The 15,056-nt window shown below is 41.5% G+C and overlaps 2 protein-coding genes across 7 annotated transcripts in view; one reads left to right on the top strand and one right to left on the bottom strand.

The window, feature by feature from the left end:
• The window catches only part of HMGCS1 (3-hydroxy-3-methylglutaryl-CoA synthase 1), a 30,950-nt gene that overhangs the window by 12,167 nt on the left and 3,727 nt on the right, over positions 1-15,056 (top strand). For 3 of the 4 annotated variants that reach the window (XM_048851680.2, XM_048851679.2, XM_048851676.2), the window contains exons 3-10: positions 269-394; positions 2,657-2,821; positions 3,487-3,655; positions 3,792-3,962; positions 5,357-5,463; positions 5,840-5,965; positions 6,281-6,444; positions 6,852-11,103. In XM_048851680.2, coding sequence (XP_048707637.1) covers positions 269-394; positions 2,657-2,821; positions 3,487-3,655; positions 3,792-3,962; positions 5,357-5,463; positions 5,840-5,965; positions 6,281-6,444; positions 6,852-6,944 — 1,121 coding nt within the window. In that variant the 3' untranslated portion in view covers positions 6,945-11,103. Of the gene's footprint in view, positions 1-268; positions 395-2,656; positions 2,822-3,486; positions 3,656-3,791; positions 3,963-5,356; positions 5,464-5,839; positions 5,966-6,280; positions 6,445-6,851; positions 11,104-15,056 lie in introns of those variants that run through there. The other variant, XM_048851677.2, reaches the window with a different exon arrangement.
• Positions 11,017-15,056, bottom strand: part of NIM1K (NIM1 serine/threonine protein kinase) — an 83,541-nt gene continuing 79,501 nt past the window's right edge. For all 3 annotated transcript variants that reach the window (XM_075128455.1, XM_075128454.1, XM_048851687.2), the window contains 2 exons: positions 13,258-13,526; positions 11,017-11,880 (listed from right to left, as the gene is read on the bottom strand). In XM_075128455.1, the coding sequence (XP_074984556.1) occupies positions 11,131-11,880; positions 13,258-13,526 (1,019 nt within the window). In that variant the 3' untranslated portion in view covers positions 11,017-11,130. The remainder of the gene's footprint in view (positions 11,881-13,257; positions 13,527-15,056) is intronic.

Below are 15,056 nucleotides of genomic sequence, written 5' to 3'. Positions count from 1 at the left end.
ACACCTTGTGGAGATGTGAAATTAGAATGCTTTACAAAGTGATTCTGAGACACCTACTTATCGCTGATCTTTTCTTGGAAATCTGGAATGCTCCAAGGAATGAAAATAAAAGGCGGAAATAAATTTGGAGAAGTGTCAGCTGATTAGATTGTCAGCTCGCACAATCCTGTAACCATCTCTTCCTGTAAACTGAAAAACTAAACATTTGCAAGCTAAAAATAAAGTTTCCCAGGGACTTCTTTCCATAGTTATTACTTATCTTTTCCAGGTCGTTATGCGCTTGTTGTTGCTGGAGACATAGCTGTGTATGCCACTGGAAATGCCAGGCCAACCGGTGGAGCTGGTGCTGTTGCTATGTTAATTGGTCCAAATGCTCCTTTAATTTTTGAGAGAGGTGAGTCTCGTGGAAAGATTTTAAAACGAATACCATATATGGGGCCTGCAGAACACCCTCATCTCCAGGATGTCCTGTACTGTAGTTACTATCATTCCAGGCCTCCAGGGAGCCAGATTAACTTCTATCTTGTTGGTCTAGACTGACCTGTTGCTGCTTCTGGCGGGATTCACCTGCGGGTAGAGTAGGAGTTACTGCCTGCCTTCCTTCAGATTTTCACCAGTGGAAATACAAGGGATGCATTGTCTAGTCTAGTGCCTGTTAGTGCAGTTTTCTCAAGGGGAGGGGGCGCTGTCAAATGATGAAAATTGACTTGTTACAGGCAGGATAGGGTAGATTCACGAAGGAATGTAAGCATAGTGACGCTGAGCATCTGCGCACCCAACTTCTAGGAGCCTAGAAAATTACTGGGATTAACAAAGCCTGGGTTAGGCACCTTTGGACAAACTGGAGAAATGGTCTGAAGTAAACAGGATGAAATTCAATAAGGACAAATGCAAAGTATTCTACTTACGAAGGAACATTCAGTTGCACACATACAAAATGGGAAATGATTGCCTAGGAAGGAGTGCTGCGGAAAGCGATCTGGGAGTCCTAATGGACCACAAGCTAAATATGAGTCAACAGTGTAACACTTGTAAAAAAAGGAAACCTCATTCTGGGATGTAGTAGCAGAAGTGTGGTAAGCAAGACATGAAAAGTAATTTTTCTGCTCTACTCTGTGTTGATTAGGCCTCAACTGGAGTATTATGTCCAGTTTTGGGCACCACATTTCAGGAAACGTGAACAAATTGGCCTGAGAAGAGCAACAAAAATGATTAAAGGTCTAGAAAACATGACCTGTGAGGGAAGATTAGAAAAAACTGGGTTTCTTTAGTCTGGAAAAGAGAAGACAGAAGGGACATAACAGGTTTCAAGTACATAAAAGGTTGTTACAAGGAGGAGGGAGAGGAATTGTTTTTCTTAACTTCTGAAGATAGGACAAGAAGCAATGGGCTTAAATTGCAGCAAGGGAGGTTTAGGTTCGACGTTAGGAAAAACTTCCTGACTGTCAGGGTGGTTAAGCACTAGAATAAATTGCCTAGGGAGGTTGTGGAATCTCCATCACTGGAGATTTTTAAGAGGAGGTTAGACAAACACCTGTCAGGGGTGGTCTCTAGATAATACTTAGTCCTACCCTGATTGCAAGGGACTGGATTAGATGACCTTTCGAGGTCCCTTCTAGTCCTATGATTCTTAGCCCAGCGGTCTAGGTACACACCTGGAGTGTGGAGACTTTCCCCCAGTTGAAGTCCCCTCCACCTGCGTGGGAGAAGAGATTTGAACAGGGATCTTTCACCTCTCAGGTGAGTGCCCTAACCTCCTGCATTTTGGGATATTCTGATGTGGGCCTCCCTCAGTCTCTCCTGTTTGGATAAATAAGAGTCATTGGGCCAGAGAGAACAGCTAAGTATAAGAATGACTCTGTAGCCTGGTGATAGACCCTGAGGGGTGATAGACCCAGCATCCAGTCCCTCTACAGCAATTATTCTAATTATTTATCCTCCGTGGAATACCTTCAGTAGGAGAGACTGAGGGAGTTGTACATCAGAATAGCCCGGTGGTTAGGGAGCTCACCTGAGCGGGACCAGATCCACATTCAAATCCCTTTTCTCCCCTTCTGGTGGAGGTGGGACAACCCAGGTGAGTACCCTAACTGGGCTAAAAGTCATGAGGGAGGTCATCCCCTATCCTCAATGCCTGTTTGGTGTATGCCTGCTTATAGGGGCCTGATGTGGTAGGTGAGATCTGAGGACACCTGCTGAGTTGGGCCCCACAGGGTAGTTAAGTGGAGAAATGCCTATTTTCCCCCCAGTTCATTAATCGCACTGGGGCTTAGGTGTCAAGATGTCTAGAGTGGGCTGCAGTTCACATGCTCAAACAGAAACATAGGCACCTAGGGAACTTTTACTACACAAATTCAGGCCCTAAGTGAGTTTAGACATCTAGAGGGTTTGGCAGCAGCTGAGGTGAAAGTTTTGTGAATCACACTGGGGCCTGATACTGGAACTAAGGCACCTAAATCCTTTTGTGAATCTATCCTGGTGATTTGCCAGCACTTCCACTCTCACCTGGGTAGTGGGAGATCTGGAGCTGTATGTCAAACCACCATGGATGTGAGAGAACTAAGCTGTCTGGCCAGCACCAAATCTTACCTGTATGCCACTAACCTGGGGTGACTTATAAAGTGATTTTCTTAAGCAATTTTTTTTTTTAAAATAGGACTGCGTGGGACCCATATGCAACATGCCTATGACTTTTATAAGCCAGATATGGTATCTGAATATCCTATAGTTGATGGTAAACTATCTATTCAGTGCTACCTCAGTGCATTAGATCGCTGCTATTTTGTCTACCGCAACAAAATCCGTGCTCAGTGGCAAAAAGGTATGTATTACTGAAAAATGTTTACATGCATTGGTGGCAATCTAAAATTCAATTTGCCAGAGCACATAATGAGAATTCAGTATCTGTACAACCGCATATCCAGCCTAAGGAAATATTAAATAAACCTCAGGGAAGCAACATTGTCACCAGGACTTTGGCTAGCTTATACCTCCAGTGTACCTTGCCTAGCGGGATGTGAGTGTGTATGTGCTTTTTTAATGGTCCCTTAATCCTGTGACACTGAGATTTATATTAAATTGTTCAACAATTATACAGAATAAATATAAGCGTTTTGTTTCATATTTATTGAGCAACACTGTTTTGGAGATAAATAACTACCTCCTGCCACTACTAAATCTAACCAATGTGCCAAAATACTGTTCTGCTTTTTTTATGTAGCACCCCAGTCATACGTCATCAATTTATGATACAGGCACAACTTGCCAATTGTTATCTGAAGAGATTCTTTGATTGCCAGAAATTACCTTGTATTTTGAAATGCAAATAACTGATTGCTGGCAAGTTACTAGAAGCACAAGGCTAGATTTTACAGTAATCTCCTGGATGCTGCCATACTATAGCTTGCTTTTTTAAAAAAAGTGGCTAATTTGAGCAATTGTACATGCATTGTTACAACTTCCTGTGCCTTTTTTTGCCTTTTCCAGAAGGAAGTGACAGAGAGTTTACCTTGAATGACTTTGGCTTCATGATCTTCCATTCTCCATACTGTAAACTTGTACAGAAATCTGTGGCTCGACTGTTGTTGAATGACTTTCTTAGTGACCAGAACTCTAAAACAGAAAATGGTATCTATAGTGGCTTGGAAGCTTTTAGGTGAGAACTGCTACTATCACTTAATTAGTCTAAGGAAGAAGGGAATCTAAAATGTGCTATGCATCCTATATGCTTCTCCCTTTCAGCTGTTTTAGTGAGTAGCAGCAGTTTCTAAACCTCATTATTTTTTAAATAGGGATGTAAAACTGGAGGATACCTACTTTGACAGAGATGTGGAGAAGGCCTTTATGAAAGCTAGTGCTGAACTCTTTAATCAGAAAACCAAAGCTTCTTTACTTGTATCCAGTCAAAATGGAAACATGTACACCCCTTCAGTCTATGGCTGCCTTGCTTCTCTTCTAGCACAGTAAGTATAAAGCCAGAAAAATAAGAAGTTGTGACTTGACCTGTTAACTCTAGAAAAGCTCTAGAAACGTAACTTTTTCCCAACAGGCTTACTGTAACCAAAACAAACTAGCCTCAAAAAATCTTTTCCCTTGGATGAAGTTCAGGTAGCAATCTCTTTTTTGTTTTGTTTTTTAAAACCCAAACATAAGTTTAGCAAAGTGCTCTAAATACATTAGTCATGCAAAGGAAGTGGGAAAGCAGACTGTACGCATTCCAGGGAAGGGGTTTTCCTGATAGCTGTCTTGTGCAAGACCGCATACTAACAGTTGATGGTGAATAAACATAGGTGCATCAAGTATCTATGCCTTGGATTAGCAAAACAACATTTTAGATCTTTGTAAAAAACAAAACAAATAAACAACCACCCCACCTGGTTGCAGTCTTAACACACACACATGGTTGCTGGATTAGGGATCAGAAGCCTTTCTTAACCTGCCATAGGTTATGGCAGGGTTGATTAGATGATTACTAGAGGCTGGTTGCAGCTCAAATGATTCTGCATGCATACTTAGTAATGTGAAACCAGCCTACGCCGGTAACTAATTTGTATTTACTCTTGTCTCACATACTTCATCCGCCCATCTTTCATGAGTTGCATCCAGAAATAGCTGCTTCCCTACTATCCAAACTAATTAGTCACTGACTAAATTTCTCATTTACTAGCACACCCCTCTCCCACCCTCCAAACAAGTTAAGAGGAGAGAAATCAAGACACCTTCTCTTCCCCACCAAAACAAGCATACCCAAAGAGCAATTTCTTTTGTTTCTTTGCAGACAGTTCCAGCTACATCAGCTGTGGTGCAGCCACTGAGACTGTGACAGCACCAAAGGGAACTCTAGCAAGTCCACTCTTTAGCATCAACTTTCTCTCAACCTGGGCTCTCCAGTTTTCTTAGAGGTGGTGATACGCTTTAGGCATGGAAAAAGCAAATAACCTGAGGATTGTAATGTTCTGGACATTATTTAACCCCATTCCATTTAAAGTAGTTTGAGGGTAGCTGCACTGCAGAATCCTAAATGTTGTTTTCTAGGTCATTATATAGTGCTGTAGATGTATGTGGCACTTCCCAACTGGAAAGTGAGAAGACCCCTTTCCTGAGACGCATACAGGCGATGCAATGTGTAGATGCCTCACCATGAGAAGTGAAAAAACAAGAAGCGAGGAGCACTCTTTGTGTTACTTGTTTTATGTATAGGAACTGGGGCTTGTAGTTGAGATGTGAGCTGCACTGATCCAATCAACTTTGGTCTTAGCAGGCTTCTTCCTGGAAGCTAAATATCACACTTGGTTATTTAAAATTGGCACTTAAGCATAGTTCTCTTAATTCTTCTTAACTGTTGCTTGATGTACAGGTACTCCCCACAGCAGCTAGCAGGACAAAGAATTGGTGTGTTCTCCTATGGCTCTGGTTTTGCTGCTACACTCTACTCCATTAGAGTTACACAGGATGCCACACCAGGTAAGTTAATTTAACTATAACATTTCTCATTTGAACAGCTCACCTGAAAAGTTGGCTACAGTAAAACATTAGTATAAGCAGACATGCAACAGACTGGCTAATAGTGATGGAAGTATTTCTGTACCCTTGGAAAAAGACTAAATTTCAAGATGCTGTCTCACCATGTTCTAACTCCCAAAAGGATAGCTTTGTAACTTTTTGTCACTTATGACTAAAGCTATAATAATGTAATCTTGAGTCCCAGAGATCATGGAAATTACATATTAAAATACAACTATAGTCTTCCAGTTTGTACAAAAGTCCTCTTGAAATATTAGTGCATTGACATTTACGTATGATGATAACATTGACTTAGTGGAGGTCTTGTGTGTTCCAGGTTCTTCTCTGGATAAAATAACTGCTAGCCTATCTGATCTGAAAACAAGACTTGACTCAAGAAAGTGTATTGCACCGGATGTCTTTGCTGAAAACATGAAGATTAGACAGGAAACGCATCACTTGGGTAAAGGCATTTTCATATAAAGTAAATTACAATATGCTTAACAAAGTAAATTCCTGATATTGTTATCAAATCCATGAATTCAGGTAAGGGTCGAAGTCCGGGGCTTTCACATCTTTCTAGTTTTTACATAATTTCAATCAAGCACTGCAGTAGTTAAGTATTCATGGCACAATTTGAGCTGAAGTGAAGGCTAGACTTTGGTATTAGTACACTTGCTCTTCTGCTATTGTTGCAATTTGGAAAGGGGCAGAGAATGTTACAATAAACATTAACCATCAACAATCAGGTAACAGTATTTTACTGGTTTCCTCATAGCCAACTACATTCCACAGTGTTCAGTGAATGATCTCTTTGAGGGAACGTGGTATCTAATGCGAGTGGATGAAAAACACAGAAGAACTTATGCTCGACGTCCAGTGCTGGGTGATGGGCCTTTAGAAGCAGGAGCAGATGTTGTCCATTCAAGCATAGTTCATGAGGTGAATATTTTATATTTTTGTTAGTTTTGCTATTTACATCTATTATTTCTATATGGTGGTGCTATTCAAACCCCCTGTAAAAGGAGGACCCGGGGATGACAAGTTCTTTCCATCTAATTTGTTTAAAAAAAGGTAAAATAAGAGCCAAAAAATTAAAGATATACATTTAAAAAAAAATGCAGAATGTAAGTTTTGGTGCAAGAGAGACGGAGTCAGTTTGTATATAAACCAAGACTGCAGAAACATCCAATCAGACATGAATTCCTAAAACCAAACTTTCTAACTAGTGTAGCATGAATTTTGTCTGGGAGATAATGTTGGGAGTCTAGGAAGAAGCAATACAATCTAAGAGTAAAACTGGAACTGGAAACTTGTGTTTCCTAAAACTTTTTTTTTTTCCTCCTCAGCTTATCCCAAGCCCTGCTAAGAAAGTGCCAAGAATCCCTGCAACAAAAGAATCTGAAGCTGTTGCTGTCTCTGTTGCCAATGGAGAGCATTAATATACCTCTGTGAGGTGCGAAATTAATCAAAATGGGTGTGTGGTGGGAAAGGAAAAGGGATTAAATATTATCTAAGGTTCACTGTACAGAAATACTCTAATTGGAGCATGGAAAACTGTTTAAACTCTTTGAGAGGCTTTGTTTAATGTGGTATCATAACACTAAAGCATGAATGTATTGGAAAAGAAAAAGGCAAAGGTTCTGTGGGCTTTCATAACTCTGGATGTTCGTGTTGTTTTAAAAAAGGGTTCAGGAATGGGTGTACCAATTATAAGATCTTGGTAACTGGACACAGAAAAACAGGAATTTTGCTTGACTTCCCAAAATTTTTAGTGAAACCTTCTAAAATAGGCTGTAAAATTTTTTTTAAAGGGGGTGGGGGGAGGTGCAGAGGAGGGAGGAACGGGTTCCCTCTTCTCCTCAAAAACTGACCAAAAGCCATTTTCTCTCTCTCAATTTCTGAAGTCACTTTGATTTTTAATGTTGGGGTCCCTAGTGCCTTGACAGTAAGTAGTCAGTTTTCTAAATACAATATACCCATTTCTTTCCCTGCTTAAAAAAATAAGTTAGGAATAGGTATTAAGTGATCAAAAATCTGTGACCACTAGATAGGTTTGGTCTCAGTCTAACTCCCAGTGTCCATATCGCATCACTTTTATCCACATCCTTAAAGCCCACCACTATACTGTTTTGGCAACATTAGCAGAGGCCAAGGACTGAATGAAGTTGGATAGTCCTTCCACTGAGCAGTTCTTGGCAGGGCAGTGGGAAGAAAGCTATATCTGTCAAATAAAGGGTTTAGTTCCATAATTCTTTCAATCTGGCACCTTTTAAAAGGCCTTTAGGTTTAATACTCTTTTTTTTTAATTTTTTTTGTCAGAGTGATCAGAGAGCAGACTTCTAGTCTTCAGTTTCCAAATACTATGGGGAGCTTATCAAACTGACAGCCCACAAAGGGAAAAGATATAATAGTTCGTCCTTGACTCCTAGCTCTTGCTTTTACTGTATTTTTCTTCATGACAGTTTTTAACTCTGAACTCATGATTGGCTTCGTTTCACACTCCCCTTGTACTTCTATAACAAGACTGTTGCAGGAAAACACAAAAACCTTTTTCCATCCTTCCAGTCTGAAATCTGTTCATCAGGCAAGGATTAAATGCCCAAAACTAGTGGGGAGACCATTCTGAGATATGAAGAGCCTTGCTAACTTGTAAAATATATTTAAATTGTTCTAATGTACAGGACTGAGTCTCTTGTTTAATTTTATTTTACTGTCCACTTCAAAGCTTAATTGTCTAATATAAACTTGCAGAAATGACATGTTGCAAAATGCAGATTTTTGTGTAACGTAGTGTTTGTATAATACACCATATGTCACTCACTAGGATTTGGTAACTTTTTTTTTGTTGGACATGTACAGTCAACTTTCTAAAATTTCATTTAATATGAACTGATGTGGACGAATGGTCTAAGTGCTTTTACAGAAAGTGATGGAGAAATGAGGCATGAAGATACTTTGCAAGTGTTTGGGTTTTTAGTTTCATAAGAGCAACTTAATTTGTCGCCAGAAGACAAATTTATCACAGAATAAAGTCCATTGCTGGCAACGGACAGGCCAAGAACTACTGGCACAAAAAAATTAACTTGCCATCCTCACTAACACTGAAGCAGATGCTTTTGTAAATAAAGTTTTAGAGATATTTGAAACCGGTGTTGGTGTAGTGCTGAACTGATGTGGACTACATCTCTTAAATGGATTAGGACAAATCTAATGACCCAGCAAACACTGGAGAGTATACAGGTTACTGATCAGGGAACCCAGGCTATGCAGGTGTTCTGGTGTAAATGCTTCCCTTTTGTGTTATATAGTGGAATATTAAGAGGAAAATTAATCAGACTGTCTAGCTGACACTCTAACCTACAAATATTTAGAATCATGTTTTAGGACTGTATATTCAATATTATGTACAGCCTGTTCTTTAAACCCAAACCATTTCTAATGCAGCTGTAGTCTGCAACAATTCTATTCCCATCCCCTTTTCTTCAATATTTTGAAAGACTTGATAGCTTAATTTTTCTTGACTGCCCCCTTGCTCTGCACCCATCTATGACTACGATGCAGTCAGTTTCCCGTTACTTTTTTTTAAATCCAAGCTCCTCTTTACTACATAAAAGCAAATGAAGGAATATTGAACCACCCCACTTCATTTTTAATGTATAAAAAGAGCTATTTAAAACTCTACCAGGCCAGTGTAAAGATGGAAAAGCTGCATTTGAACTTAAGTTCTGGTTGTCTGTTAGTAATACAAACGGAAGCTGTGCAACTTCAATTTTTACTTGGCCTAACAGGGGCTTACCTCTAGCTGTCAAAGTAGCCATTTTAACTGTGCCATCTCATAGTGGTATAACTATTGGGGAAACAGTCTTACAGTTTGTATTTAAGTTGATAGTAGGGGGGAGCAGAGCCCAGAACTTCCGACTTAAGTGGAAGTAGGGGTATCTTTGTCTCCTACCTTACACACAAGGATTGCATAGGGCAACTCTCTTAAAAGGGGACATAGCAATGTGAATAAAGCAAGGAGACCACTATTACAAGAGACTAGAATATTAAAAAAAACCCAAAGCAAACAACGAACCAACCCTGTCCCACTCTTGTGTATGGTTTGTGGTATTTGGTGGTAGATTTTTGATACCAGTGACCATTAAAAGTAAAACAAAAACAAACTGTTTCAGCTTTCGGTGCTAATCTTTACTGCTGAAGCACTGCATTGTGGTATGTTTCCTTAATGCCCTATTCAAGGACATTTAATGTTGAATCTATAAGTGAAGCTAAAGCCAGATAAACTTGGAGTCTGGTCCTGTTAGCAATAGCCCATGGCCTTCATTTGGAGCTGGACTGGGTATGCTGTAGTTCTGCATTCTTGATACCTCATCTCCCTATTCATGGTCTTATTAATAAGTATGTCACAGAGGTAGCAGAAGTCACAGATTCCATGACTTTCTCCAACCTCCGTGACATTGGGGCCCTGCAGCAGCCCAGCCACTGCTGCCAGCGGGGGGACGCTCTCGCCCAGCCACAGCGAAGGACCCCCCTCAGCTCCCAGCCGCCCTCTGACCGTCCCCAAGCTCCTAGCCGCTGGGCAGGGGTGAGGGGCCACAGCTCCCTGCCACTACATGCAGCGGGGCAGAATGGTGGACCCTCCTGCCTCCCCATTTTGTCAGGGATGTTTTTAGTAAAAGTCTAGGACAGGTCACGGCTTCTGTGAATTTTTGTTCATTGCCCATGACCTGTCCATGACTTTTTTTACTAAAAATGTCCATGACAAAATCGTAGCCTTAATTATTAATTCACACAAGGATCAAACCATCCTAAGGCCAGTAGATGGCAGCATAGCTGTCAGTACCCAGGAGTAGCAGCATTTCTCACAGTGGTACTAAAATAAAGGTGCAAAATGTTTGATTTGAGTTAGTGGAGGAGCATGTTAGGGTTTGACTTTAAATATAGGATAACTTGTGATACATTACAGCAAGAAATACCTAGACAAACCAGAAGCAATTTTCTGGATTTTTCAAAAGCTGATCCTGGACTAATGATGAGAAAGGGAAAAAAGGTTAGAGCCTCTTTATCTGTCAAGGTGGAATAGCTAAAAATGAAGCGCTAACATTTAATACCTCACATATGCCTGTTAGTCTTAGCTTAAGTAAATAGTTATAGATTCCTTGTAAATAAATATTCACAGCTGTTCAGGAATCAGTTTCTTTAAATAACCAGATTTTGTCCATTGCAAATTGGCAGTCATTTAGATTCCTGTACTGTTGTGACTTAACATCAGGCTAATAAAGTAATATTTCTGCAAGTGGCCACATATTATAAATAGCTGTCTTAAAAGATCAGCCCAACTATATTGAGTAATTCTACTCAATTATTAAAAAACATCCATTCAACAACTTGTATTTGTTAATCAATTAATATATCTTCCATTTTACATGTGAGGTCTGTGGGCCAAAGTGCAAACACAAGCAAGTCTGTTTGAGCACACCAGTCCTCTGGATGAACTAATACATTTTGAGATTTAAGGCAGTTTTGGTTTATTTAAAAATTACAAAAATGTAACATCAAAGTTTACTGTGAAATGAATAAAACCCCTTGTTAAAGTTACTGAATGTAAAGTCTGCTATATACAATTCATAAAATTGAACACAACTTGGATGTATGTCTGATACCACGGTGCGAACTGTGACCTTTCTTTAAGTCCTGCTCTTTGGGTTCTGGTTGTGTGACTATAGGAACAGTCTCCAGGGCTCTTTTCTTCTGCACTCTGTGCAAAACAATGCGGTAGATACCAGTTATTGAGCTTCGAGAATCTCTTCCACGGTTATTTTGAATGTGTTCTTCTGTGATTCCCAAATCTTCCAAGGTATTTTTCACTTCAATTTCTTCCTCTTTGAGGGTACTAGTCTCTGCTAAATACTTTGGATCCAGTTTAAATGGGTCCAAGGCTTTTGGATACTGTATCCCTTGCATCCATTCGTTCTTCATAATACATTCAATAGAGTATCGTGCAGTTGGGACTGGCTGAAGAACTCCTCTGATCAGTTTCTGGCAAGTGTCTGAAAGGTATGGGGGCAGGCTATATGTCCCATCAAGAATGCACTTCTTCAGTTTGGCTACTGTGTCCGCTCGAAATGGCATTGTACCAGTTGTCATAAAATATAAAAGGATGCCTAGTGCCCATATGTCCACGTAAACCCCAACATAGTTTTCATCTCGGAAGAGCTCAGGGGCAGCATAAGGAGGAGACCCACAGAAAGTGTTTAAAGTTTCCTCTCTTTTACTTATTGTGCTGAATCCAAAGTCTCCCACCTTCACACAGGTGTTACTGGTATAGAATACATTTTCTGCCTTCAGGTCCCGGTGAATGATATTGTTATCATGCTGTAGAGCAAAAGGAAAGCAAATTAAGTATTAGTATATATGAGAAGGCTTTTCCAGCTCATTTTTTTTTTCTTTATCTTTGCTATACAGAAGTTGCCATTTTTAAAAGTCAACATTTGCCAAGTTACCACACACAGTGGATCTGAGATCCTCCACTGTTTCCCTATAGTTGGACTAGGAAAGTCTAGATGTAAAAGTATGGAAATGCACAGTTAAGGTGCCCAAACGAACTTAAATTTTCCCTGTGTTAACACCAAGGGGGTGGGGGAGAAAAAGCTGTAAGGTGTCTTTAAAAATCAGTGTAATCTGACACCATAACAACACATGCATTAATCATAGTTGTACGGTTAAAGGCACCTGAACTTCCTAACCCTAATATTCATATTTCTTTTAAGGGGTTTATAACACTCTTTTTGCAATAATTACAATATCTTTCACGTTTTTTACCTTACTTTACTGATAAGTATTTTTAACCATACCTCCATCTTATTACTGTGTTTGTGTGGGATTAGAATTTAATGCCAAAAGGCATGTGATTGGCCTTTATGCACTATCCTGTATCCAAACAGAACATCCTTTGATCTCTTTTTGAATGTTTCTGTGGATGATACCTCAGCAGTCTTTAGTCTTGATTAAAAAGCAGACCAAACGCCCATTGACTTCTATAGAAGTTTAGGCCAGGGTTGAATTTGATCCACGAACATCTTCTAAATGGGATTATTATCACTTTTTAGACCCTGATTTATTCTAAAACTACAGCAGTGCTAACAGGTGCCATTATGCTGTTCCCTCTCATCTGCTGCGTTCTCCCTCCCCATTGTAGCACTTCCATTACCTACAAAAACAGAAACCTGCTCTAACATGCTAATTCTGGGTTCCAATAGTTGGCATGATATAGACTGTCTCATTCAGTGTGTTTACAGATGTAACACCTAGGTTATGACTTCACATGTGGATGAGAGTGCTGCACAAGAGTAAGGAAAGTTGTCATACTGGTGTGTTGCTTTATGTGAAATGAGTTTTGTGTTCTCAGTCCGATACCCAAAGAAGAGGTGACAGTATCAGAAAACACACCGCAAAGGCAGCATAGTTAGGCATTAAACAGAGAGGCCAAGAGTTGAATGGACATGGAGACAACAGTACTGTCTCTCCCTAAAAGCAATATCCCTAGACAAAGGCTGAAGAACAGTGATGTGGGGAAGTCTACATTGCCACTGCACGTGGGGGTATCTGTTCTACGGGGACTTTTAGTGTCCAGAGCTGCCTTTCAGGAACCTTTCATTAGCACTACTCTCACTTGGTGCAACACAAAACAAAAATACATGAAGTCTGCTAAAGTAATGCAGGGTAATTTAGGCCTACAGAAAAACAACTTACCATGTGCTTCACAGCAGATGCAATCTGGGAGAAAATTAATTTACTTTCCATTTCTGCTAACTTTCCCTCTGTGCTGATTTTAACAAAGAGTTCCCCACCTCCTGCATACTCCATCATAAGGTGCAGTTTTGACAATGTTTCCACCACTTCGTAAAGTCTGATAATGTTTGGGTGGTGCAGTTTCTCCATGCTGGAAATTTCACGGGACAGTAAGCGTTGAGTCTTCTGGTCCAACTTGGTCTTGTCCAAAATCTTAATTGCTACTTTTTCTGGAGAGTAAAATGTATTGGAATGTATTAGTACAACAAATATTTATATCGACACTCTTACTTTAAAACAATGCTCATTTAACTGAAAACTTTTTAAAATCTCAATTCTTTGAGTGATTGCTCACATAAACTCCAGTTAGGTGTGTGTGCGCTGCACGCACAGTCGTCAAAAAGTTTTCCCTTAGCAGTGGAGCCCCCTGGAGTGGTGCCTGCATGGCACTGAATATATGCCCCTGCTGACCCGGCTCCTCCTCAGTTCATTCTTACCACTAGTGACAGTTGTCGGAACTGTGGTCGCTTGCCTAGCAAGTGCTTCCCTTAGTGTAATTTCTGATCGTTGTAGTTTAGTTCTTAGTTAGTAGTAATAGTTAGTATATAGTGATAAGGGTTGGGGAATGGGCTTTTTTTTCCCCCAATCCCTAACCCTTCCCTCTCTGGGCTCTGGGGCATGCCACGAGCCCAAGGGTTCAAACCCTGCGGAGCCTGCAGCAAACCTATGTCAACGAGTGACCCTCATCACTCGTGTCTGAAGTGTCTGGAGGAGGTGCACCAAACGGACAAGTGCAAAATCTCTAGAGCTTTCCACCCCAGGACGAAAAAGGAGTGAGACTTCCGACTGAAACAATTGCTGATGGAATCCGTTCTTCATCCCCAGCCTGCTGTTGATCGTCAGGACCCGGCACCGAGCGTGTCCGTACAGAGTGCCTCGCGTGACATGGTGCCGAGTAAGGACTCTAGTCTAAGAAACCCTCAGCACCGGTGCTCCTCGGCACTGCAAGCTTCAGCCCGGCACCACTCCCATTAACCAGTGCTGCACAAGTGGCATAGGAAGACCAACAGGGGGCCAGTCCTGCTGTCAGTGCATCCCACGAAGGAGCATTTAGTGCCCAAACATCAGGAGTTGGTGCCATTGACTTCGGTTCCCCTGAGGGGACTGTCGAGTCTGGTGTCCAGCGACTCCCCAGAGCAGTGCCAGGTGGAGGAGCTAGAGCTGCCCTCCACACCGGACACTTTTGAAGCCGCCAGAGATCTCATTGCCATGATCGCACCCCAGCCCCTGGCAGTCAGGGATGAGCCTCCAGTGCCGCATCATCCGGCACTGTCTAGAGGCAAGCCAGCCATGCTGAGGAGATCACCATCGCCGGTCCGGCACCATTCGCCCCGGCGCCGCTCCCGATCATGGTTGCCAAAACACTGTTATCTGGCACTAGGTTCCAGGCTTGGCTCCCCGGCACCAGTGGGGCGATGCTCCCCTTCCCCAGCACCGTGAGAGGAGCTCATGGATTCCCAGCAAGGGTACCTCGGCACCGTTCCCCTGCATCGTTGGTTCCCAGCGCAATAACCTTTGGCGCCACCGTGGTCGTCACGGTTGAGATGGGTCTCGTCCGACTCTGACGGGGACTCCTTCTGTTCCTGCCACAGTAGGCACAGATTGGACCAGCAACGGAGGGAGACACCGATGGCATGGCATCCCCAGTGGCAGCCTCCAACACAATGGCCTTTTTGGACCCCCTGGGCTTACCATCAGGC

Source organism: Caretta caretta, chromosome 5 (genome assembly GCF_965140235.1).
Source record: "Caretta caretta isolate rCarCar2 chromosome 5, rCarCar1.hap1, whole genome shotgun sequence".
Lineage (NCBI taxonomy): Eukaryota > Metazoa > Chordata > Testudines > Cheloniidae > Caretta > Caretta caretta.
This window is presented reverse-complemented; position numbering and strand designations above follow the sequence as displayed.